Source organism: Vicugna pacos, chromosome 5 (assembly GCF_048564905.1).
Source record: "Vicugna pacos chromosome 5, VicPac4, whole genome shotgun sequence".
NCBI classification, from domain to species: Eukaryota; Metazoa; Chordata; class Mammalia; order Artiodactyla; family Camelidae; genus Vicugna; species Vicugna pacos.
Window position 1 is genome coordinate 90,411,210 of NC_132991.1, and position 25,897 is coordinate 90,437,106.

Consider the following 25,897-nt stretch of genomic DNA (forward strand, 5'->3'; position numbering starts at 1 on the left):
GTGTGTTTGTCAATGTCTCCCTCATCCCCAGAATGCGATTCCTTGGCAGCAGGAGCTGAATCCCTCACTGCTTGGCATACAGTAGGAGCTTAATTAGGATTTGTGGAACAAATGGACTTCTGAGAAAGCCAGCAGAGACCTGGAACAACCAAAGGAAACGGCCTGCAGTAGAAGTGTGCGTGGGGGCAGAGAGGCGGGTACCATACCTGAACCAACAGTTTGAGGCGCGTGATCCTCTGGAAAGGCAGGATGAGGAAGGAGGAGAGGGGCAGCCCCCTACACTTGGGGTCCAGCTCCAGCTGTGCGATCAGCTCCCGAAAGGCTGCCTTCTCCTGGCTGGAGACACGACATGAGAGTAGGTCCCTGGCTCGCAGGAGGCGTGAATCAGAGGGGCTTCCTCCCCATCCACAGCCTCATAGGAACCAGGCAGCCCACGGACACAGAAAATGTGTCCATTTCTTCTTCTTCTTTTTTTTTAATGGAAAATAAACTGTTCTGGTACAAGTCAAATAACAATAGTGGCTTCACATGCCTGGCCCATGAAGACTTTGCAAAATACGTTGTGTGTGGGAAGGCAAGAATTCCTCATGCGGCCAACACTATGAATCAGATGCATAATTCGGTGATTTACCCAGCAGGCAATGGTGGCAAGGTAAACCCACGTAGTGACAGGAGCAGGCCCCGGGCTGGGGACGGCTGCAGGGGGAACCGAGAGACTCCTGCCAGGGGGGATATCTCGCCTGCAGATGGCTCGGCAGTGGAACCACTGCTGCAGATCAGACGCGGGCCCTGGGCTCCGCGTCCTCAGGACTCACACTCGGGCCCAGAGAGTCTGCTCTCACCAGCCACACAGGGGGAGACCTACTCTCCTGTGTGATTGTCTTCCCAGGGTTTGTCCTGAAAACTGGCATCCAATTCCCTCAAATTCTAATTTCAAATCCCAGATGTAAAACACCAGAAGCCCCTGAATGCTAGACTTTAAAATGTCCACAAGGAACTACATGGCTTGATGGAATGGCCCAGTGAAGTGTAACGCTCAGATGTCACTCCTCGGGGAGTCCTCTGGTGCCCCGAGTGTGCTAAGAACATATGGCCAGTTAAACTGTTGTTGAAATGAGGCACAGAAGTGTGAAGGATTCAAGAGGCGTGTTAATGAAAAAATTATCTTGTCAACAGAAACCCCAAGAAAGTTTACAAAAGGGGCAGATTAGTAAATTCAAGGTCTTTGCTGGAGGACCACCAAAAAGACTCCTTCCCCTCCTCCCCTGCTTTGTCTCTAGTTCAAACTACTTTCCTCTTGGTGTCAAACTCCCTTTTCTAAACCTCGCAGAGCTGTGCACGGCCATCTGCGCACAGGTCCAGTGGGCGCCAAGGCTGACTATCCCAGGGTCAACATTTTTCTAGTGATACCCAAGCCCCTGGAAGATGCCGGGTTTGGATGCTACCCTGGGAAAGCAGAGGTCCAGGGACCACATCTCAGTGTCAGCATCAGAGGATCAGGGCCGCACTGGGGCATGCGCGATGGCCCCGCTGCCCGGCCACTCACAGCAGCTGCTTGTAGGTCCTCTCCTGGTACGTCTGGTTGCTGACGTAGGTGATGTAGACCGAGAAGTGGTCGGCGGCGTAACGGTACACGATGTCACACACATCCGATATGACAATGTTCTCCTCCATCCGGCGCTCCAGCTCCAAAAGAAACCTGCAGGGGGCAGTGGCTTGGGTCAAAGGTGGCTGGATGGGGAGACTCAGGACACGTATCCAACAAACCGAACCGGCCAACACGAGAGGGTGACTTCCCAGCGAGGGGGCATATTCCATCACATCAAGGAATTACTGGTTCAGTTTTTTGGGTGGATAATAACATTAGGAGTATTTTTAAAAGAGAGAAACCTCATCTTTTAGATACATTCTGATGTGTTTACAGATGCAGTGAAGCGATGATGGGGGTTTGCTTCAGAAGATCCTGTGGGGAGCGGGGCTGGGGGGGACGTGGGTGAGCCTAGGTGCTGAAGCATGGGCTCTTACACTGGTGTATACTTCTGCACGTTGGGGATTTTCCATAATAAAATATAAAAAATATATAAATAAATAGACACCCCTCCCCCCATGGGGGTGAAGCAACAGAGGCAAGGGGTCTCAGAGGCTGCTCTGCTCTCATCTGAGTCTTGCCTTCCTGAGCCCACTGGGCAGTGGGGATGCAAATGGAAAGGTGGGGTGTCAGTGTGGAGAGGGAGTCACACGCAGGTGCGGGGCTGCTGCTGTCACACCTCCGTTTCACATCTGAACAGGTGGGGTTGGACCAGCCATAAAAACTGAGTTCTGCACTTTTAGCTGCAAACATCCACAGCCTACAGTGAAAATGGCAAATGGATCTTTTATGCTAACAGTATGACTGGAGTTCATTTCTTCTTTGCAATAATCAGTCAATAGATGTCATTCCTCCTCCACTGAAGCTCATTTTATCCTTCTTTAGGCAAAATATCAGCACAGTTCCAACCATCATTTCCACAAAGTCTTACAAACACCACCCCACTGTAGAAGAGAAAGTGTAAATCCTCAGAGGGTCTCAGGCCCTGCAGGCACCAAGCCAGGGCCTTCGGTTGTCAGGACAACAAACAGCTGACATGGACACCTCTAGGCCCCGTCGTAACACCTGCCACTGCCACGCCTCCGTGGGCGGGGCACACAGAGCACCTGTGCTGCCAGTGGGGGACCTGCAGGCAGCAGTCCTGTCCATGGGGACATGACTGGCTGCCCTGCTGGGAGGACGGCAGGTCTTTGGGTTTATGTATTTTTATCTGATTACAGAAAATTCCAAATAGACAAGAGAGAGAAGCCAGCGTAATGGGCTCAAGCCACCAGCTCCAGCCGCGCGCAGGCGAGGAGAGGGGACGGGGCAGGGGGGCTCACCGCTCGCTGACGGCCATGACGTCCAGCACATTGGAGAAGAGGATGTGCGCCTCGGACGGGTGCAGGATCTTCTTCAGCCGCTCGTTCTCCACGAAGTGGGACACCAGCAGGTTCAAACTTTTGTAGTAGGAGGCCTCCGAGGTGACCAGCTCAAACATGGCCTGCGGAGGGGACACCGGGCAAAGCGGGCAAGAGGAGGGCCGGCAGTCAGCACCCAGGACTCGCCCCCCCCCCTCTCTCAGATAGATGTAAAAGTGCTAAAGGTGACAGAAGACTGTTGTTGGGGTCTGCGCTGGCGAGGGCGCATGGAGGATGGCGCTGCCATTTGTGGTGGTCACACCCTTACAGAGGCTGCCCCCGCTCACAGCAGTGAGGCCAGAGACAGCCTCATGTCCAAGTACAGGACAAGGTCAAACATGAGAGGCTAGCTGTCCGTTGGGGCCCCGACAGCTGCTCAGGGTGAGTCAGAGCTGTTTCCTGGTGTGGAAGGGGTGGGAGAATCAGCAGTAGAGGGAACCCCACTTCTGCAAGTCCAGAAAAATGTCTGGAGGGAAACAGGCCATGATGTCAACACAGGTGTCGGCAGGGGGTGGAATCTGGGGGTGCCTTTTACTCTTTTCTTAATTTTACCCTTTCAATTGTCTGAAGATTGAGGAATGAGCACATATTATTTCTTTCATGGTCTGATTTTACAATGTAATCGATGGAGAAATTTTCATTTTGAAAGAGAGAAAGAAATCCATAATGTAATAAGCTTTTTGGAGCCACCTTCATTCTGTTCACGCTCACTGCCTGGTTATTGAGCCGATGACACAACAAAACTGCCTGGAGCTCCGTTTCCCCAGTGTCGTGGGTGGTAGATCCAGGCACACCCGTGACCCTTCCTGGAACCACCCTGGGGCCGTCCTCACCTTCCTCTCCCCCACCTCTCTCCGCTGTTTCTCGACCTAGAGCAGGTTCAGGTCCCACCGTGGCTGCCCAGAAGGGACAGTGTACTGAGGTGAATTGTGCCCCCACAAAGCTGTGTCCACGCCCTAATCTCTGGCACCTGGGAATGTGAACCCATTTGGCGAAAGGTCTTTGTGGATGTAAGTTAAGGATGTTGAGGTGAGGAGACCATCCTGGATGGAGGGTCTGAGCCAATGGCAGGTGTCCTTACAGGAGAGAGGCAGAGGGGGATGTGACTTGGAAACACAGGGGAGACGCCACGTGAGGACAGAGGCAGAGGCTGGAGTGCTGCTGCCTCAGGCCAAGGAATGCCTGGAGCCCCTGGAAGCTGGAAGAGGCAGCACTGCCACCACCTTGGTTTCAGGCTCTGGCCTCCACAACCACGGGAGGACAAAGTCCCATCTGTGTGAGCTGCCCAGTTTGTGTTACCCTGTTACATAAGCCTCAGGAAACAAACATAGACAGAGGCAGAGGAGGGACAGGAAACAAGACAGTGATGAGCGCGGGGGGCCCTGGTCCCAGGGTCCCAGACCCCCAGCATTTTACTCCTTTTGGGGCCCTCCATCCTCCGCACTGGCTGGAACCCTGATCCAGGGCTCAAGGGTCTGGCAATGAAAGCTAGAGCTCCAAGGGTCAGGAAGGCTGGGTGGAAGGGAGGGAGGCAGGGGAGGGTGGCGGAGGGAGGGAGGGGCCTGTAGGTGTTCCAAACGTACTAGGCTCTTTCTCATTTCCTCCTCACAGCCCTCCCAGGAAGGATGTACAGAAGTTTCCGTTTTACTAAAAGGAAACAGACGCGGAGGTTCAGTAATGTCTCCAAAGTTACCGCAGAGAATGGAAGAGCAGAGAGTCAATGCTGGGTTCTTCCAGGTTCTGGGCTCTGTCCACCACCACCCACCCCTGTCGAGTTCGGCTCAGGCAGAGGCGATTCAGTGGCCTCTGCAGGCGGCCTGCGGGGCAGCCACTCTGCTGCTTCCACGAGAAGCTGGACAAATGGCCAACCTGGCCAAACACTTTAAAATAAGCAACACATCCATGTGTCAGGGATGCTTAACAGCACAGACCTGCCCAGCACCAGTGAGAAAGCTCACACAGACATCACCGCAGGATGGCCCACCAATCACAGGCCAGGGGGTACCAGCCGCAGCGGCGCCCACCCAGCCCCCTAGTGTCCGTGCCTCACTCAGGACAGTGACAATGAGATGAGGCACTGAAAGAAGCCCATAGCCCTTTTGTAGCTGTCCCCAGGTCACAGATGCTTGGTCTGCTTAAAGATTCAAAACCACATGAAGCCCATCATGCTGGCCTCACTCACGGCAGAGTGGAGGCCCCGTGCTGAAGGCCCCACCCTCTGTTCCGCTGACGTCCACCCAAGCTCTGCCTGGCAAGGCTGCAACTATGCCCAGCAGGAAGTTTCCCGGAAGCATCTCTGTTACAGATGCTGAAAACAAATCACTTTCCTGACACTAAATTTAAATTTCTTAAGAAAGTGTCAAGCTATTACAGCTTGCAAGTTCTCAGCAAAATATAGCTTAAAGAAAGAAAAAAACCCCAAACTGAGACGGATGAGTGTTGCAGATACCAAGGGAGGGAAAAAACCACCATGCTCAGGATGCAGCCCCGCAGATAAAGGTGTGTCTGTCAAACCCTGCTTCCCTGAATGATGTGAGGGACGCCTGGGGTCACACGGGGGAAGCCACGCAGAGCCCTGGACTGACAGCATCACCGTCCTGACCTCTGGGAGGGCGAGGGGTCAGGGGCCGCGGGGCAGAGACAGGCGGGCCTCTCGGTCTCCGACACGCAGCGGGTGTTGGGCCTGAATCACTGCTAATTGGTACTGGCTGGTATCCATTCACCATGAACTCACCCCCTCTCTCCATTTATAGGCGATGAGTCATCTGTGGAGTTTGGTTTTCCAGGGTGTTTGCCTTCATTATATACGTCAAATTATCTGTCACATCAATACGGTTGTCTTTTCCTCATCAATATTATTTTTAGTCTCAGTCATTCAAGCCCCTGCAAGGCATGTGGAGCTGACAGTGATGCAGGCCCTGCCCAGCCATCCACGCATCCGTCCGTCTGTCTGCCACCACCATTCGCGAGCACTGCTCTGGGCCCCGGCATGCTCCGTGAACACAGTGAGCTCCTGCCGCCCCGGGAGCGTCTATCCCAGGGGAGCGAAGACAGAACAGACGGCAGTAAAATGCATCCAATCGGCTGGAAAGAGGTGTGTGCGAGTTACTTACTACAGAGGACCTCTCCTTCATAGAACCAGCTGCTGCTCTGCAGCCGGCCGGGCTGGCCCAGGCCCCTCCTTGCCCGCCGTCAGGCTGCGGGGCTCACATGGGACTGATGTCCTTGGGGAGCTCAGTTAGACTGGCCCGAATTTTATGAATCACAGCTTAGTCTCCCAACAGTGCTGGGGGCTTCATTCTTCGGCTTGGCATCTGCCAGCAATCACCTTAACACTTTCTGGTTTTTTCCACCCCTGCTACTACCAAGCCCAACTCCCGCCTGGGTTCTCTGCAAAGGGAAAGATCTGGTTAACTCTGGACGCTTCTTTCAGGGGCCAGTCCGAGGTGGTTTTGTAGCTGTGCCGGGCCTGGCGTCCACCAACGGGCGGCGGAGCAGCTGAGTGGTCAAGGCTTTGGACTTGGAGTTAGCCAGACCACCGCCACGGGTGAGAAGCACTTCATTCCGCTAAGCCTCAGTTTCCACACGTGCAGAATGAGGACAACAGTCCCCAGAGGAAAGGCCCAGCCTGGAGCTGGCCCAGCTCAAAGCACCAGGCAGACTGACGTCTGGGGTCACTATCCATCCGACATCCGACATCCAGGCGTTGCCTTTACGGGACCTCTAGTGCCTCACGGAGGGGGCTCCAGCCAGAGAGGTCAGGAGGGCCTGCACCAGGAGGTGGCACTGAGTCTGAGTCCCAAAGTACGGCCTGTGCGGAGAAGGGATATGGGCACCTGCTGCGGCTGGGAGGGGGCTGGCAGCCAGGCCACTAGAGGGGCCACATGGGGATACAGCAGAAGTCCACCCCGTGTGGGCCAGAACCACACTTGTGTCCCAGAGTCCCCATGGGCTGCGTGCCTCTCCTGGGCTCCAACGTGCTCTCACCGCCTCCCCAGCTGGCCTGCAGATGAGAAGCCAAGCACGGCTTCCCATAGGCTTGGTTAGAAACTGGATCATATTTTTCTCAGTAAATTTAGATTTTTCTCCAAGGAAAGGAAAGAACATATCAGAGAAATAACTGGAGTTCCAGCCGGGACCATCACCGCAGAGCCTCAGATAAGCTGAGAGGTTCAGCTTTGGTTGGTGAGCACCTCCCCCTCCACGGGGGAGACGAGAGGTTTCTGAGCCTGCAGACCCCAGGCCAGCACCACACCCTGCTGAACGGAAGTCGGCCCACAGACACACAGAGCCCAGGCCCCTCCCCTGATATAGCCCAGGCCTCGGTGCCATTTGCCTTCAGTGACCTCACGTGGCCTTGGGGCCAGAGAGTCAGGCCCACCTGGACCACCCTGGTCGAGCAATGCAATTGAAGAAACAGAGAAGGCCCCTGACCCACTGGAAAGGGGATGAAAGAGGAAGATACTGAGAAAAGTCTGGAGGAAAAAGCAACTTGCTTCTGATCAAGAAAAGTGAAGGAAAGGCCCCTAAACACAAGGAGTGCTGTTTGTTAAGAGCTCAGTTTCCTGATCCGTACTTTCCTGTGCTGTCTTTTTGTCCGACGTGGGTCCTCACTGTCCAGCCAGGCAAGCTCAGTCCATCTGCCTCCATGTCCCACCTGAGGTCCCCATTGGGGTTGGCCCTTCCTCCTCACAGCATGAGCTAAGCTCGAGGCTGCCCGGTCCTCTGCCTTGCTCTCTGCCTGCTCCGTCCCCTTCTTACAGCTCAGGATTCTCCACGGACCCTATCCTGATTTGGATTGTTTTCAGCTTCCCCTGACCTCATGTTAACGATGCCCAGTTGTCTTTGGTGCCATAACCTTTATTACGATGCTGTTGTGTGGCCTAAGTCACCAGGGTGACCTCTGTGGGGGTCGGAGACAAAGGGGAGCTGACTGAGGATGGACGCCACCCCACCACCTCCCTTCTCTGCTGCTGCCGTCTGCTGTGTCACTGCAGGGCCAGGAAGCAAAAGCATCCCTTTACCCTAAGGGTCCTGCGGGGCCCCTTCACCTCCGCCCACATCCCAGGCTCTGCCCAGGTCGGACTGCTGCCGTGGCCAGGTCTGGGCTCCCGTGCGAGTGAATGAATGGAGTCTTCTCTGGAAGCCTGTGTCTTCCCACCTGTTGTGGACTGAACTGTGTCCCCCAAATTCATATACTGAAGTCCTAATTCTCAATGTGGCTGCATTTGGAGATGGGACCTTTGAAGAGGTAAATACAGGTAATGAGCTCATAAGGGTGGGGCCCTAATTCAACACGACTGGTGTCCTCACAAGAAGAGGAAGAGACGCCAGGGACGCACATGCTCAGAGGAAAGGCCACGTGAGGACACAGCAAGAAGGCAGCCACCTGCAAACCGAGGAGTGAGGCCTCACTGGAAACCGACCCCTAGGCACCTGGATCTCGGACTTCCAGCCCCCAGAGCTGTGAGAAATAAATGTCTGTGGTTTAGCCAGCGGTCGGAGGTATTCTGCCCAAGCTGGCTAAGGTACTGCCTGCTTTCTCATCCAGCTACAAGAACTCTGTCCCTCTCCGTCCTCTGGGCTGGACATTCACTCCATGCTGGCTTCACCCTTCATCCGACCAGATCGTGGACTGGAGGGTGAGGGCGCGAGGCCCCTCCCGACACAGGACACACACCTTTCAAGGAACAAGGCAAAGTCGGACATTATTTCAAATTGCTGTGAATGAGTCTGGACCAGAGTCCAGAGAAAGGAGATGTTCTCTGCCTAGGCCCCCCACACCACTGGGGGGTCCGGACCAGAATGATGACTATTCACCAGCATTCTGTAAAACAGCACGTGCTGCTTCCGGAAAATCACACTGCAGAGAAAAAGGCTGTTTTGCAAGAACTGCTGACCACTCCCTGATGCCTTTGGCCAGGTCGGGCATCAGTCTGTCTCCAAATCGAGGAAACCTATGTTTCTCTCTTAGTCACGACCTTCGTACCGGAGACACATGGATGAGTGGGGCATTTCACTGGTAAACAGTGGCCGCAAAAGTCCTGCTCCCTCCATCGCGTCTATGCAAGTGATCAGAGATAAATGACACCAGCAGCAAGTAATAGTAAGAGCTGCCATCTGTCCACCTCCTAACCCGTGACTGCATGATGCTGAGTGCTTCTGGCATGTCACTTCCCTCGGTCCTCACCACCACCCTGGAGGGAGGTCACCCAACTGTCCCCACTGTCTGGATGAGGGTGCCAAGGCCACATGGCCTGTAAATGGCAAAACCAAGGTTCGAGCCCCATCCTTCCGACTCCAGGGCTCCAGCCATGACCGCTCTGCTAGAGACGCCTCCCCACACAAACGCCCGGCTTCCCCGTGAGCCTGCAGGCGGCGACGGCGCCAGGCCAGTGCCCACCCCCTCGCAGGCTGGTCTGCTATTATTATTTATACAGAAGTTCCCTCCTTCCCACCCTAGACTATCGGCTCTTTCCAGGCTCCTTATCATCTTTTCTGCTTTACATGGTGCTTTCAAGCAGGTGCTTGATGATAAGTTTGTTAAGGGAAAACCTCTAAACTAGCACTCAGATGTGAACCAAGCCTGGCGTCGGGCTGACCGGTCATTTAGGTGAGTGAGCTGTGCCCACAACGCACACCCTCCACCCAAAGGCTCAGCTCCCAGACCTCTCCTCCTCTGGGCTGTCTGCATCTCTTTGCAAGGACACTGTTAGCTCTGCCTGTTGTTCATCCTCCTTTCGTGGCTTCTGCTGGCCTGGATGTGCAATGTCCCATCTCCTTTACCAGAGGGCTTCCTGAAAGGCCTGGCCTCTGGGACAGCACCCAGGAAACCCAGTGCTCCAAATATTTACTGAGCACCTACTAAGAGCTGGGGACCATGGGAACTGGGGATCCCGAGATGACCAAGACCTGATCTCTGCCCCTGGGAGCTCGCCGGCTCAGGAGACCACAACCACTGAAGGATCTAGGGTCCAGGGTGCTGTCCTGCCCTCTCCAGCTCTCTCCACAAACAGGTGCCCAGAGCCACTAGAGGCAGACAGCCAGAGAAGGCTTCTGGAAGGGGCTGTCAGAGTCAAAGAACCAGTAAGAATTAGCCAGGAAAAAAAAGGGGAAAAGCCCAACACTTCTCAGCCTGGTGTCCATGAAAATGCCGATTCCCAGGCCCCTTCTCAGACCCTGCATAACCTGTCCCTTAACAAGAGGTCCAGGTCATTCTGAAGCATGGCAGAGTCTGAGGAGCCCTGGCACCAGGACTGGAAGCCCCCAGCCCCAAAGCCCCCAAGTATACCATTCTTTCATGCTTCTCACCCCGAGTCCTGAGCATTAGGGCCTGTGCCCGATGCCTGATTTCACTGTTGGTGTGCTTGCTTTTGCCTGGAGGGTGGGGGAGAAAGCTGGGCAGAATGCCGAGGGGTGGGGCATCCCTCCTTGGGCTCAGGTAGCCTTAGAGGCTGTGGGACATCAGCCTTTGACACCCTGATTCAGACCCCACAGTTCAGACTCCGTGCCCACCCTCTCCCCACATGCTGGTGGGAATTTTGACCAACTTGGTTGGCTGATGGCTGAGCCTTGTGCTCAAGATGCTCAGCCCCTGTGCAGCCCACAGACCCAAAGACATGCCAGAGGCCCCTGAGGGCCTGAAGCTGCCCCGGCTGCTCAGGTGAGCTACCCCCAACCTCCTTGGGGGTGTCAGCAGGAGCCGGCAGGGTGTCCTCCATCATAGGCCACATCTGCTCTCTGCTTTGGGCCTTCAGATTCCTACTGCAGCCAGCATTACCCCCCCCCCCCCACCCTGGGGTGGACCTGCATCCTCATTCTGCCAGGCCTTGCTTCCTGTGTGGTCCGACTGTTCAGCACAGCGCTCTCCTTGCTTCTGAGGCTGCAGGGGGGCGGTTTGTACACACAGGCACAGAAGTGACTCCGAAAAAGCTTTTAGTTAAGAAGCAGCCCCTAGAGCATCTCTTTCTTCCACAAGAAATGATGATGAAGTTGGAGTCCACAGCCCATGCCCCGACCTGCCTCAGTGTGGTCTGTCTGTGTGGGGAATGCAAGGAGGGCCGGGACTCAGGGACTCCCTGGGGGCCTCCCCGGGGGCCTTGGCATCACATGGGGTCATGACAGCTACTCCTGAGGTTGCTGTGAGACTAGGGGCCACATATTAAATGTGAGTTGGCATGCAGGCACTGGGGCTCAGTATGCTCCCTCTAAGCTGCCCAAACCCCAGCCTTAGCAAGCTCACACACATCACAAGCCAATTATTACGTTTTCTCAAGATGACCTGGTTAATAAGATAACTTACAAAAAAGTACAGACTAAAATATATAAAAATTTGAAACACACCTAGAAAGGATGCTCAGCCTCCTTCACAATAAGAGAAATGCAAAGTAAAACCACAACGTGGTATTGTTTACGACCTAGCACACCGGTCAAGATAAAGTTGTTGGATGCTGTGCCATATTGATGACAGGACAGGGAACCTCACTTAAGGCTAAAGTGTGAAGTTTATCTTCTTGGCAATATTGTCTCAAAATTTAAAAAGTATGTAACCTTTAACCTGACAGTTCCACTTAGCAATTCCCATAGTATCCCACTGTATAGATTTGTCTATTATAAATAATGCTACAGTGTGTATCCTCGATACACAACATTTCCAATTGCAAATGTCCATCAGCAGGGGACTGGTTAGATAAATATGGAACATTATAAACAATGGAGCCTCATAAAGCTACAAAAAAAAAGAAAGAAAAAAAAACAACAGGAAAAAAAAGGAGAGCTCTATTTAGGTTGATCTGGAAATACTGTCAAAACATTTTGCTAAGTAAAACAAAAGCAAGGCACAGAACAATGAACGTATAATTTACCATTTGTGTAGCACACACACATTGGCCCTGAGCGTCAGGGGTCGGGGTTGGAAGAACTTTTTCCTCTGTAATTCTGTTTTCTCTGAATTTTATGAGGTGCAAATTATTTATTCGATAATTTATTTTTAAAATGATAAATGCTAACACTGTCACCCTGTTAAAACAGGTACAAGTGCTTGCTTTCTAAATCAAATACAACAGGAGATATCTGATGTTCTGGGTGATGGCTATGGTTCACCTTAAAGCATGGGGAAAAGATCCCTGCCCCTCCCCAATATGGGACTCATGTGCTGAATTGTTAGGATTTATCCTAAAGAGACAAATACATGATTCAATGAAGTTTGGTAAATAAAATAACAATCATGACAATTTTCTGATAGAGGTACATCATTTTAAAACCCATAAGTAATTTCCTTCTAAAATGGACAGTTTTCTTTTGGGGAAAAAAAAGGAAAATATGTTTACGTTCTAAGTTGTGAAAACAAGTTGAAAAGCTACAAAAATACAACTCTGAACTCAGAGGCTGTGCAGAATCAGACTGTTATACCAAAACGTGCTAGCAACCTGGGAAGTCCCCTCCCTCCCGGTTCCCAGCAGGATGAGGCGGGAGGGCCTGTGCAGGCATGCTGGGGAGGGGCAGTCACCAGTGCCAGCCTGGGCGGGTCACCCCCCGGGAAGGTACGTGTATCCCTGTTTCCATGGAGATACTCAAAATACTACCTGCTGCTCTCTTTTTGAGCTCTGCACACCCAGCTCAGCAAGACCAGGGACCATGGGGAGCCTGTCTTTCTCTATCTGATCTGGGGACACAACCCACGCCAGCCACAGAAGCGACACTCCAGGGACAGTACCTCCAGGTTGTCCTTTATGTCTTGTGACACTGGTGTCCAGCGTGGTGTGAATCCAGTACTGCCTGGTGCTTTGTCGCCAGGAGTGACTGTCCCCACCGCCCAACTGAACACCCGACTCTTTCTCAGCTCCCTCCTTCCTAACTTTGTAATTTGAATATCTGTCTAGTTATTTCCTACAACCATTGTGTTCTCAAATGGTAATTCAAAAACCATTCCAGACAGGAGGGTGGGAACCAAGAGTTTCAGAATAAGTTAAAAAATAAAAAGTAAACCAAGAAAAGCCTACATAACCTCTAAGATAACACTTTCCAGTTTCAGCTGCCTAATTTTCACTTTAAAAAGGAGGAGGAAACATACAATTCTGCTCTTGAATCCTGATTCTTCAGTGACTGATTAAGACTGAGGCCAACCAAAAGGCCATCACACAGGGGTATTTTCCTTGTGTGAACAGTTGTTCTTTGGGACCTGCTGCTTTTGTAGCTAAAGAAAGAAAAAGTGAAAAGATGATCCAGTAGGGAAGTCACTGATTTGGAACATAAAATCTGAAGATCTCAGCCTTGTGCCCATTGCCAGATATTAACAAAACAGAAACTCACATGAAGCTCTTTAAAATAAGTATGAAAAGTCAGTTTACAAAGACTCAGAGTGAGATGCACTGAAGTCATGTGCTTGTGTTATTCACTTCTGCACATGACGGCATTTATGGTTAGGTCATCCCAGTTTACTAGATACCTTGATCTGATCCATTGGAAATGACAAAAATGTGATTTATTAAATATCTTTATTTTCTATGCACACTCTCCTACACACGTAATATTCTCTCCTGCCCTTTAAAAATGTAATATATCATGATTATTCACCTATTTCATTCTTTGAAAGGATGTTTTTCAGTGTTTGTGTCCTTGTCCAGCTGGACACTGCCTTACTAGGTAATTCCCTACTATTGGGCATTTAGAGTTCTTCCTCCATCCTTTCCCTAATTTTTGCTTGAATGGACATCCTAAGAAATACCGGTGCACGTTTCTGATGACTTTTCAAGATAAATTCCTAGAAACAGAAACATTAGACAGTGTACATATTCTGGTAAAGGGTTTTGATACAAATACTGCTACACTCTTCCCATCGCCTGTGCTGGGGAGTACTCATTTCAAAATCCCCCCAACACTAGGATTTAAATATATTTTTATTTAAAAGTCTCTGCCATTTTGAAATGCCGATGCCTCAGTGTTGCTTGAATTTGTACTTCTTTGATACCAGGGAGTTTGATTTTCATATTTTTCCTTTTTTCATTTAATCATGGGCCACTTTTTCTATGAGAATTGTCTTGCCCGTTTTTCCTTACGGTGCTCAAATGTTCATATTGATAGAGCTTTCTCACTAGTGGAAATCTGGGTTTTGCTGATGTGCAGAAAGCCAACTAATTTCCGCATGTTTATTTTATAATCCACCACTTCCTTCAACTGCCTTATTAGATCCAGTATTTTTCACTCCCTCAGGATTTTTAAGTAGGCAACCGTCGCTGGCAGCTAGGGGTGGTTTTGACTTTCCTTCTTTATAGCTGTATCTCGTTCCTTTCCTTGTCTTGGTGCACAGGCCAGAGGTCCCAGAGCAACCTCAAGCGTTAGTAAGCATCACTGTCTTGTCTTTATTGCCTCCAACAATCCTTCATCAAGTAAGATGTTGGTTCTAGATCTGAGCTAGTCTTTATACATTTCAGAACGTCTCCTTCTGAATTTTGTTTTGATGGAAATGGAGGTACTACTTCTCTTGTCAACCTCTTTGAAGATCAGAGTATTTTTCTCCTCTGATCTATTAATTGGATAAATTTTGGTTCCATACATTATAGCATCTTTGCATTAGTTTATGTGCTCAATGTATCTCCAGATCCGATTTTCTTAAGTTTTATGTAAAATTTTGCCTTAATTCACAGCGAGACAGATTTGTTTTATTTTCTGGGGGGGGGGAGTACTTAACAAAATGAAGACATCTAACTCTTTTTACAATGTTTCGGTTTTAAATTAACACATAGTGAGCAGTGGGGAGGGTATAGCTCAAGGGGTAGAGCACATGCTTAGCATGCACAAGGTCCTGGGTTCAATTCCCAGTACCTCCCCTGAAAAGAAATAAACCTAATTCCCTGCCAAAAAAAGTAAAAAAAAAAAAAAAAGATTAAACACAGTGAAATTGACCTTTTGAGGAGTGTACAGTTCTATGAATTTTGACACATGTAAAGATCCCTGTAACCAACACTACAACCAGGATTCACAACAGCACCATCACTCCAAAAACCTTGTGCTATTCCATTCCTGTGCCAGGGTCCCCCCCACCCCACACCCCTGGCAACCGCTGATCAGTTCTCTGTCACTATAGTTTGTCACGTTCAGAATGTCACATAAGTGGAACCACACACTATGTAAGCTTTCTGACTTCTTTCAGTCAGCAAAACTTTTCTGAGATTCATCTGAGTTGTGTGTATCAATAGCTCATTTCTTTTTATCACTAAGTCGTATGCCATTGTATGGGTGTTCCAGCATTCGTTTATCCATCTCTCTGTTAAAAGACTTTTGGGTTGTTACCAGTTTTTGGCAATTAGGAATGGAGCTACTATAAACATTCAGGTACAGGTTTCCGTGTGAACATAGGTTTTGGTTTCTCTAGAGCAGTGGTTCTCAACCAGGAATTATTTTTGCTCCCTGGGGGACATTCAGCTAGTCTAGAGACATTCTTGGTTATCACAACTGGAGGTAGGGGTGCTACAGGCATCTGATTGCAGAGGCCAGGGATGCTGCTAAACTTTGTCTCCAGGAGAGCCCCCCACAACAAAGAATGATCCAGCCCCAAATATCAGTCGTGTTGCTGTGGAGACGCTGCTCCAGGTAAATACCCAGGGTTGGGCTTGCTAGGCTGTAGGTGAGTGTACGTCTCACTCTATGAGATACTGCCAACGATTCTCCAGAGCGGCTGTGCCATTTTGTAACCCCATCAGCAATGCATAGGAGCTCCAGCTGTTCCACATCCATACCAGCACTGAGTCTTGTATTTTAAGGTTCTTTTTAGCTGGTGAGTATTATTATCAGTGCTAAGAATTTTGTTTCTGTAGGTTCCTTGAGATTTTCTACGTAGACAGTCACATCATCTGTGAATGGGGCAGTTTATTTCTAACTTCCCTAGAGACTTCCTCTTTAACTCAGAGATTACACAGAAATGTGCCGCTTGATTTTCAAGTGTTTAGAGATTTCCTGTTACCTTTATGTCACTGATTTCTGGTTTAATTCTATTATGGTCAGGTCATACTTTGTATGATTTAAATTCTTTTCAATTGTTGAAGTGTGGCGTGGTCTACCTTGGTTAATGTTCCATGCGCACTTGAAAAAAATCTGTATTCTGCTACTGTTCAGTGGAGTGCTTTATAAACGTTAATTAGTTCCACTTGGTTGATGGCATTCACTTTTTACATCCTCACTGATTTTATGTCTCCTAGCTCTACCGATTACCGAGAGCGGAGTGTTGAAGGCTTTATCTGTAATTATGGATTTTGTTTTCATGTGTATGTGCTCTAATGATCAGATTTGGTTACTAATATAATGTTACCTTCAAATAATTTGTACGTTTCCTTCTTTTCTGTCTTAAGACTAGGGGTCAGCAAACTACAGCCTGGGGCTGGCCACATATAACTGTGTAACATTTCATTGAAACACAGTCCTGTCTGTTCCTTCACACGTTGCCTGTCTGCTGCTGTGACATTACAATGGAGAGCTGTGTGGTCGTGAAGGAGGCTGTGAGGTCCACAAAGCCTGAAATATTTACTGTCTGGTCTTTTAAGAGAAAGTCTGACAATCCCTGCTCTAGACTTGCACTCACCAATATGTTAGCAACATGTGGTTTGATTTAAATTCATCTGTATTGAGTAGAATTGAACGTTCAGTTCCTCAAGTGCACTCGCCACTTGTCAACTGCTCAACAGCCACATGTGACTAGTGACTACTGGAGATGCAGATATAGAATGTTTCCAACATGACAGAAAGCTCTACCAGACCAGCAGTGTTTCCGGGCTACTGGAAGCAACACTGGACTCCTCTGTGCTTTGACCATTTGGCACAACTCAGTCATTTGGGTGCAACATCTCTTTTGCAGATGGTATATTTTGGTGGGTTTTTGATTTTGAGTCAATTTTTGGAGCTTATATATTTCCTAGAAAATCATTCCTCTCACCAAGACTTTTACATGGTAGCTTTTGGATCTCAATCCTGTCTGCTTTCTTTAGGAGTGTGGTTGAATGTGTGTTTCCCCTAATGTCTCAAGCTGACATCTTAATTCACTTAACTTTGTATTTATTCCTTATTTAATAATTAACGCATGCTAGGTTGTGAATTTTTCTCCAAAGGCAGCTGTGGCAGCATTCCGTATGTTTTTAGACGTAGCATCCTCCTCATCGTCTTTGAAATAATCTGTAATTATAAAATTGACTTTCCTATCTCAAAAGTTAGGAACACTTTAAACATTTCTGATTTGAGGTTTTGGCATTGTTTCAATTTGTTTTCTTGTCTTGCTGCATTGTGGTGAGAGATTACAGCCTATACAATTTTCATAAATATCTATTGAGCTTTTACTTATGGCTTTATGTCTGACCACTTTTTGGTGGTATTTATGGACACCAGAAAGTAAAATTTTGCATCTCTTTAGAGCAGTGCTGTCCAACAGAAATATGGGAGTCTCATACACAATTTGAGATTTTCTAGTAACCACATTAAAAAAGGTGATAGGAAACAGGGAAATTTTGCTATATTTTATTTAGTCCAATATGTCCAGAATATTATGTCAATGTGTAATGAAAATTCACTAATAAGATAGTTTACTTTCTTTTTCTTTGCTTCGGTGCATATCTGACACACAGCACATCTCAATTAGCACTAGCCACATGTTAAGTGTTCAACAGCCCCATGTGGCTAGAGGCTACTGTAGTGGGCAGTGCAGCTTTAGAGGGTACAGAGTTTAGTAAAAATATTTTGCCAACCTCATTATTTTTTTCAGATTCCTTATGTCCCTGTTGTGTTCCACTCCTACAGAAACAGGGTAGCATGTAGGGCAACGTCTGCTCACCTTTCTGACGGACTCTGCTCTATTTGGCTGACAGTTCAGGATATTTTATAATTAATTTTTCACTGTAAAGGGCACCTCTTGGGAATGGCTTTCCTAATCCTACAACATCCAGAAGATTAGTTTTATATAAATAAAAAGACTGAGAGATTTTCTATGAAAATGAATTATATGGAAAAAATACCACAACTGGAGAAGGCAAGTTAAGTGCTTGATCAGTGTCAGTCTGTTGCCAGCTCTTTATCTGTATTAATTCATTTGATCTCAACACCCCTGTGATGCAGTTACTATGAGCATTTCAATTTTACAGATAAGGAAGCAGAGGCACAGAGAGGCTAAGAAACTTGCTCAAGGTCACACAGCTAAGAAGTAGCACATCTGGGATTCAAACTCAGGCAGTTGGGCTCCAGTGCCTGTATGCATAACCTTGGGCTATATCACCTCCCTCACATTTTACTGTGGGAGAAAACATTTGAAACATAAAAAAAATACTATCCAGAATATGTAAAAAACTGCTATCAATCAAGAAGACAAACATAAACAACCCCATAGAAAAAAAGGGCAAAGGATAAGAACAGGCAATTCATAGACAAAGAAATGGAAACAGCCAATAAGTATAAGAAAAGATGCTCAATTTGCAAGTCATCAAGGGCAAGTAGGTTAAAACAAGATATGATTTTTCATCTAACAGATTAGAAAACAAACTTATGGTTACCAAAGGGGGAAGATGGGGAAGGGATAAATTAGAAGCTTGGGATTAACAGATACACACTACTGTATATAAAATAAACAAACAACAAGGACCTACTATATAGTACAGGGAACTATATTCAATATCTTATAAAAACCTAAAATGGAAAAGAATCTGAAAAAGTATATGTATGTGTGTGTGTGTATATTTATATATATATATCTGAATCACTTTGCTGTACACCAGAAATTAACACAACATTGTAAATTAACTATGTTTTTAAAAATAGAGCAAAAATTAAGAAGTTTGATAACAGGGCTAGGAGGGTGTGTGACGATGGCCTCTCTTGCACTGCGGTAGTCATGCACAATTTGACTGCCTTTTTGAATGGCAGTTTGGCAGTACCCACCACCATGTAAAATGTACTTCACTTTTGACCAGCAATTCCACTTCCAGGCCTCTGTCCTACAGCTGTGGTCTCCTCTAAGCACGATGATGCAGGCACACAGCTCTCCTAACCCAGCTCCACATGTCCAATGGGCCCGGGTCAAGTGCACTGTTTCCCTGCAAAGCCACATCTGCTGAGGGTCGGGGCCAGGCTGCCTGCCCTCCGGCCACCTGCATGCTTCTCTCCTCACCTGTGAGCCCTTGTGTTTGTCCCCAAACTTATTCAAGTCAGTTGTACTTGCTGCGCTATTATGTCTTTTAATGATACAAATGAAGGAATTTTCAGTGCAAAAGGAGTTGTTTTTATGAAAAGTAAGCTGAAAGCTCTAAGAGGCCAGTCAAAGGCAAGTTGCTAAAAAACCAAACCCAAAATCAAACTGCTCTTGAATAAAACAAGTATAAAATATGGGGGAAACATAAAGATCTGTAAGATTCTGCACTTAGGAGTCTTCACAAGTGTCTCAAGGCCAAAATCACATGGTGCATGACTGTAATTTATAAAGAGAGAGAAAGTGAACACAGCGGGTCCTCCAGTGAGAACCCAGGAGACAAGAAAAGGCCTGCGCATGTGCGTTGTTTCCATTTTTTCTTTTAACAATGAAAATGCATTGATGAGTCACTTATTTCATTTTAAAACTTTAAAAAATAAAGTGATACTTGTAACATACAAATGACTCATTGTTCCCTATGGTAACTTGTCTTGCCTTGAATTCTAATCTGTATGATAATATAGTGGGTTTAGTTTTCTAATCAGTTGGATAATTTCTGCCTTTCAATGGAGGATTTAGGCAATTTACATTTATGGTGCTATTCCTCTACCACCTTATTTTATGCTATTTGTTTTTTGTGTCTTTTAACTGTTTGCTTTCCTTTTCTTACAAGAACCCTGCCTTCTCTGCTTTTGGCTTGTTGTTATAGGAGGTTTATACCATGTTTTAAGTTCTACTGGGGTTTAAGCTTTCCAAAGTATTTTAACTTTATCTCTTGAATTATCAAGGTAAAAAAATAGACTTACTGTGGTCATCGTTTCAACATGTATGGAAGTCAAATCATGCTGTACACCTTAAACTTACACAGTGCTGCAGGTCAATTGTATCTCAGTAAAACTAGAAGAAATAAGTTAGGGAAGGTGGCTGTGTGTGTGGCTGGTGGAGCCCCTGGGTCTCTCAGGTAAGAGGGACGGCCAACTGCAGGGGGATTTCTCCATGGCTTCCAGCGCCTTCTTCATGGCTGCTTTCAGTGGCAAAGCCTGAGGAGCTTTACTCAATCTGGCTCCCTCTGCCTCATGGAGATCCCCCTGACTGTGTTCCTTCACTTTTGATGGGGAGCATGGTCCCTTACATCCCCTCGCCAGTCTCTTCATGAGAAACTGGGAGGAGCCCAGTTGGGATGACTAGACGAATGACATCGGAAATTTCATAAAAAAAAAAAAAACTCCCGCGGCATCCGTTTACAAATCGCCGCTCATGAGTCATGAGGGATGTCAGAGTTTAAGCCCATCTCTCCTGAGTCTACTGGGCAGGATGCAGTGAACCTTGGGTGACCCTTCAAAAATCAAGTGTTATCAAGACTTCTCGAGGAGCAAAGGCATCGTACCACCCGAGCCTGGACTGGATGACCCCACTCGGGAGATGTTCTCAGCTTTGGTCATTACCTGTGAGCACAGTTTGCAGTTTAGCCTTTCAAATAAACAAGAAGAGCACATGCTTCTATAGAGTCATGAACAGAAGAATCAGGAGTTAAAGAAGGACAGAACATCTGGAGTCAGGACTGCAACTAGGAACAAGTTCAAGGTCGAGCTTGAAGGAGCATGTGAATGAGGGTGGGGAGGAGCGTGAGAGGGCAGAGAAGATAAAATTGGACTGAACAAGTTAAAAGAAAAAACCCAAATCTCTTCATTTTTCCCCTCTGCATCCACTTTTTACCTTTCAGCACGAACACACACCTGCACAGTCACCCTTTCTGGCCACCGCTCTCCCTCCTTACTATGGACCAGACTTGTCTCTGACCAGATTTCTTTCTACACCCAAATAATCTTGGTTCAGATAAAATGAACACTTAGACTTCTTAGCTACTCATTTCTGTCACCGTTCATGTTTTACGAATTATTTCTCCCCGCCAGCAACAAACCATTAGGCAACTCCGTGATTCTGCCTCAGCCTAACTGACCGGCAAAGTCTGCCTGGCCAATCAGTTGAAGGGGGAAGAGACAAAAGTCCCAGATTTCCACCCCATTTCAGGAGGGGTGGGGATGCCAAGGGTTTTCTTTCAGAGCCCCACTCATCCAAGGTTCAAGCGACTGCAAAATGAAGACGAGGGATCAGACTGCGAGTGAAAAGTGAAGCCCAGATGACTGCAGTCAGTTCACGGTCTAAATGAGTTCAGCTTCACCTACTGCACGCGCGTTCACGCGCACCACGGAAATACCCGACAGCAACAACAATGAAGGTTAGAGAATGCACTCATACTGCCTGATGGAACAGCCATGCTGAGGACACTCCACAATGGAACTGAGCTATCCTAGAAGGTAACTAGGTATTTTTCGTTGCCTGTGAAATAACATGAATTTTCTTGCATGTTCTGGATGGATGTACCCTGCCAGTAATTCTTCTGGTGAGCCAGCCTGGGAGCTTCACCTCACAAAGGAAGCCTCACTCATGTTGGTTAAAACACCTGTACCTTCTGAATGGAAGCTCCCACCCCAGGGCAGCCCATTACCTCCTGCAGTTTGATCTCCTCTGGCTGGAGGATGTCCAGCACCCCGCTGCTCTGAATCTCAGGGAGATCTTGCCAGAGGTTAAATCTGGAGTGGGGGTTACTGAGCAGGCAGATATGGGGCAGAGCCTTCCTCTCCGGTGGGCTTGCCAGCTCCTCCTCCTCTTCTTCCTCATCCTCCTCCGGTGTCTCTTCGCTGGTGGGGGACCCATCGGCACTGCTTTGTATTTCTGCATCCTGTTGCCTCCTGGTTTCAATTTCTTGGAGAGTTGATTTATCTCGGTATTCCTGATACAGGAGCCCTGAAATCAAATCAAATTGCACTGGAGACATGAAAAAGATTTCAGATGAAGATCCTTCCAAATCACTAAGTCAAGGCTTTGGATTTCTATCAAGGGCAAATGCTCTGCCTGTGAATGCACACAGGAAGCCAGACCTGCACAGGTCTCAGGAAGGGGCTCAACCACCGAATAAACTGCCGTTGTCTTCATGTCTCAGGAAGGATCAGCATGCATGCTTTTTTTTTCAACAAAGAATAAAGAACAGATTCAAAATGCAGTCACACAAATATATGCTTTTCGCACACATACTCGGAAAACAGGAATCTGCAACTTGACGTGTTAATAACCAATGTGCGCAGAGTTGATGGAAATGTCCCAATTATGTTTCAGTATTCCAACAGGATGCTTCTCAAAGCCTTAAAGGCTTCAATATTAAAACTCAAGTATACTCATTTGTGAAACGGGAGTAGTTGTAAATTCTTATTTTGAAGGAAAAACCAGCATTTCATCAACCTTATGATTCAAAAGGGAAACATTCCTTCTCTGCTTTCACGGCTTCAGACTTACTTCCCTGACCAACTGTATTTGAAATAAATGCGTTCTAATTCTCTGAGGAGATTTGGGGGTACAGAGGAATCAGCAAAAATGTAGCACCCCCACAGGGAAAAACTCATTTCGGACATCCTGGCTTCAGGGCAGAGGGATGGTCTGTCCACACAGGAGCAGCAGAAAAAGCTTCAGCGGCAAAGGGGTTCTGGGCCCAGGGAGAGGGGAAGCGGGGCTGGGATAGGGAAGGGGTCCTGCTGGCAGTGAGGCTGGGAGAAGAGGAGGGTCTCCCCAAGGGTCTTGTCTATCCTACAGGCAAAAGGGAAGTGCCAAGAGACCTCAGGTCAGCTGCTCTGGTCTACATCTTAGGAGGCCCCTGGAAGGAAGGAAAGAGGCTGTTCTCTTTCTTCCAGAAGAGCAATGATGGAGGCCTGAACTGTGGTGGTGGTGGAGGGATGGGGCCGTGTGCCTGATTCAGGGACAGGTGTAAGGGGGAACACGGGTGCCAGTGGTTGGCTGGTGCTGGGTTATAAATGATATCTGGATGACCAGTTGGCAAGAGGGTCTGGTGGCTCTATTCAAGGAGACAGGGAACACAGGAGGGATGGGGCATGGGGTGGCGGAGAGATCCAGGTGCACCTAGGGGTACTCAGGTGGAGAAAACCAGTGAGCAGCTGGACTGGTCTGGAGCCTGGGAGAGCGGCTGGGGCCCCTTGATATATCTGTCTACAAAACAAAGATGATTTTCCCAGGAAAGTTCTAACAGGGATAAATGTACCACTTATAAAGCACTTTCTCATGCAATGCAGTACAAATATTAGTTATTATTCCTCCTTTAATTGTTAAACATATCTAAACAGTACAAAAAAGGAAGGGAAAAAAACAGACTATCTGTGAAATCCTGAATGTGTCTGGATAAATAATATTCATAATTTATAAATAGCAGGAATCCAATAAATCACCCATGGATTTAATCAGTTAGCTTCATATATGCCATAATGTAGAATTATAAAGCCTTATGCAAAGTATAGCATTTACTTAAAAAAAAAATAAGATCCTGTGATTTTACAATGCTACGATCCAGCAGATTACAACATGGAGTTAACCTGACAATGGAATGAAAGAGAAAACCTAAATCTATGCTAAATGCAACCCAGACTGAGATCTGTAAAGACAGAGGTTTAAAGTCACTACATACACTGGTTCAGTCACAACATAAGATATAACTATTGCTGCCAACATGGAATCCATTGTTCTCCTATGATTCTGATACTGTGTTTATGGAGGTTTAAAGAAACCAGGATTCCACGAGTTGACTTGGATTTACTTTTCAATGCTTAGCAGAGTGTCTCCCACATAGTAGGTACTCAAATATTTGTTGAATTGAGCACCTTTAAAAATGCAGTTCCGAAGGTTCACAAAAGTATCTAACCAATTTGGCGTCTTTTTGAAGGTTCAGAAATATATCTTATGTATGTTAGATGGCATATGCAAATCATGGGTCAGCATGATGGGTAAACCATTGGTAAAAGCTGTCTCCAATGTCTCACATGATGGTGTGATACATGTGCTGAAAAGAGACAGAAATATCAGCATTGTGGATAGTTGGGTTGAAAACTGTATTTCTAAAATCACATTGTGGCTGCCTCTCCTCTATCCCTTCACATCCCTTCTTCCCAGCTGGCAGGGTGCTGACCCATTCTGTGCTCAGGGAAGTGGGTGAATGCTGACTTATCAAAATCTACCACGATTGTTCCCTTCCCCTTGCCACTTCTGGGTTTAGACATGAGCATGAGACCCGACCTATGGAGAGTAAGGCAGCATTTTACATCTTTGAGAAGAAATTCTCAAAATGATATCCCTCCCCAGTAGACACTTGAAGACAAACTGCTCTTTTCTTTTTGGTTTTTACACATGGCTGTTTTAGGATGTGATGCATGGAGCCATGGCAGACATCTTGTGACATGAAGCCCAAATGCTGGGAATGGTGGAGGGAAAGGAGCTGGGTAGATTGCTTAGCTGAACGAACCAATTCCAGAACTTCTACCTCATTCCTGGACTCATTAACTCAGATAGAATACTTCCATTTTTTAAGGTCATGGTTTTTTTGCTAGATATTCTATTACAGTCAGTCAAAGACTCCCAATACAAGTAATTTTCTTAAAGCTTCATACTTCTTTCTGAAGTCTTCAGAATATAAATTTGAACACCAATTTTCCTGCAGTGACTGTGATTACAAACTTATCTGATGCACTGTGTAACCAATTTTCATAACCCGTTTTTTTTTATTAGCTTTAAAATTCAGATTACAAAAGAAATAGAGTAGGTTGACCTGAAGAACTATAAGTTATCTGATTAAATTTCTGTATTTTTACTATTTTGCACATTAAGTAAGCAAAATTAATTTTACTTGTAAAAGCTTGCACCTAGTATTATACCCATGCAGAATTAGAAGGCTCAGTTTCCCTCTCCCCTAATTAAAATGATCTATACCAGGTGGGCCAAGCTGCCTGGAGAAGAGGGCAAATTCCCGGCTCCTCTTGCCCCTGGAGTCATTCAAAATCTCTCTTTCTGAAGAAAATAATTTTTTTCTTTGAATGTTTCAGATAGAAACGTCTAAAGTGCAGGGGAATTCATTTACTTTTTAGCGAGCACCTTCTGTGTGTCAAGCATTTGTTGGGTGCCAGAGACAACCACAGTCCACACACACACACACACACACAAAATCACAGATTCCCAGAGTCTGTGATCTGTGGGGCCACTGCTACCGACAATGACAGCTGTATAGCTCGTCATGCATAGTCCTGGCACAATATTGTTCTGGCCTTGGTAGGAGCCATGCAAAATCAACACAGTCCACAAGATGTCTACAGGATGCCCATATAATCATCCCACTTTCCTTCCCACTTGATTCCACTGTGTCTTTAGGAACGTGCTCCTTTCCTGATACCTGGCAAAGAATTCACTTCATACACAGAGCTAAAAGCAGCTGGCCTGTTGTAGGAATCGGCCTGGTAATAGCCTGGAGTCTATGATGAAGGATGTGAGGAGGCAGCCTCAGTCCTGTGCTGTCATTCAACACATCTGTTGAGCACCTACAATGGATCCAGCCCAGGAGCCAGAAACACATATTCACCATCGCACCAGCAGACAGTGGTAGACTATCTGCTGTCAGAGTGTCAGTCTCTACTGCAATTTACCAAAGAGGAAATTGAGGGTCACAATAAGCAGGTACCAGAGCTCAGGGCTCCTGACACTCAGACTTGAGCTTATGCCAATGACCCAATAGATCCAGCCCTCTCCAGGAAGGAGGTTTCCACATGCCCATAATGCAGAAGGGAGCCTCTCTCTCCGTGAGGAGTCACAGATCTCCCCACCCACATCCCGACTTCCTTCCTAGTCTAGACATCAGTCTTA

The 25,897-nt window shown here is 47.4% G+C and overlaps 1 protein-coding gene across 3 annotated transcripts in view; it reads right to left on the reverse strand.

Annotated features, from left to right (window-relative positions):
* NGEF (neuronal guanine nucleotide exchange factor) overlaps nt 1-25,897 on the reverse strand; it is a 101,433-nt gene that overhangs the window by 10,818 nt on the left and 64,718 nt on the right. For all 3 annotated transcript variants that reach the window (XM_031677837.2, XM_072961857.1, XM_072961856.1), the window contains 4 exons: nt 21,657-21,955; nt 2,911-3,071; nt 1,547-1,699; nt 207-336 (listed from right to left, as the gene is read on the reverse strand). In XM_031677837.2, coding sequence (XP_031533697.1) covers nt 207-336; nt 1,547-1,699; nt 2,911-3,071; nt 21,657-21,955 — 743 coding nt within the window. The remainder of the gene's footprint in view (nt 1-206; nt 337-1,546; nt 1,700-2,910; nt 3,072-21,656; nt 21,956-25,897) is intronic.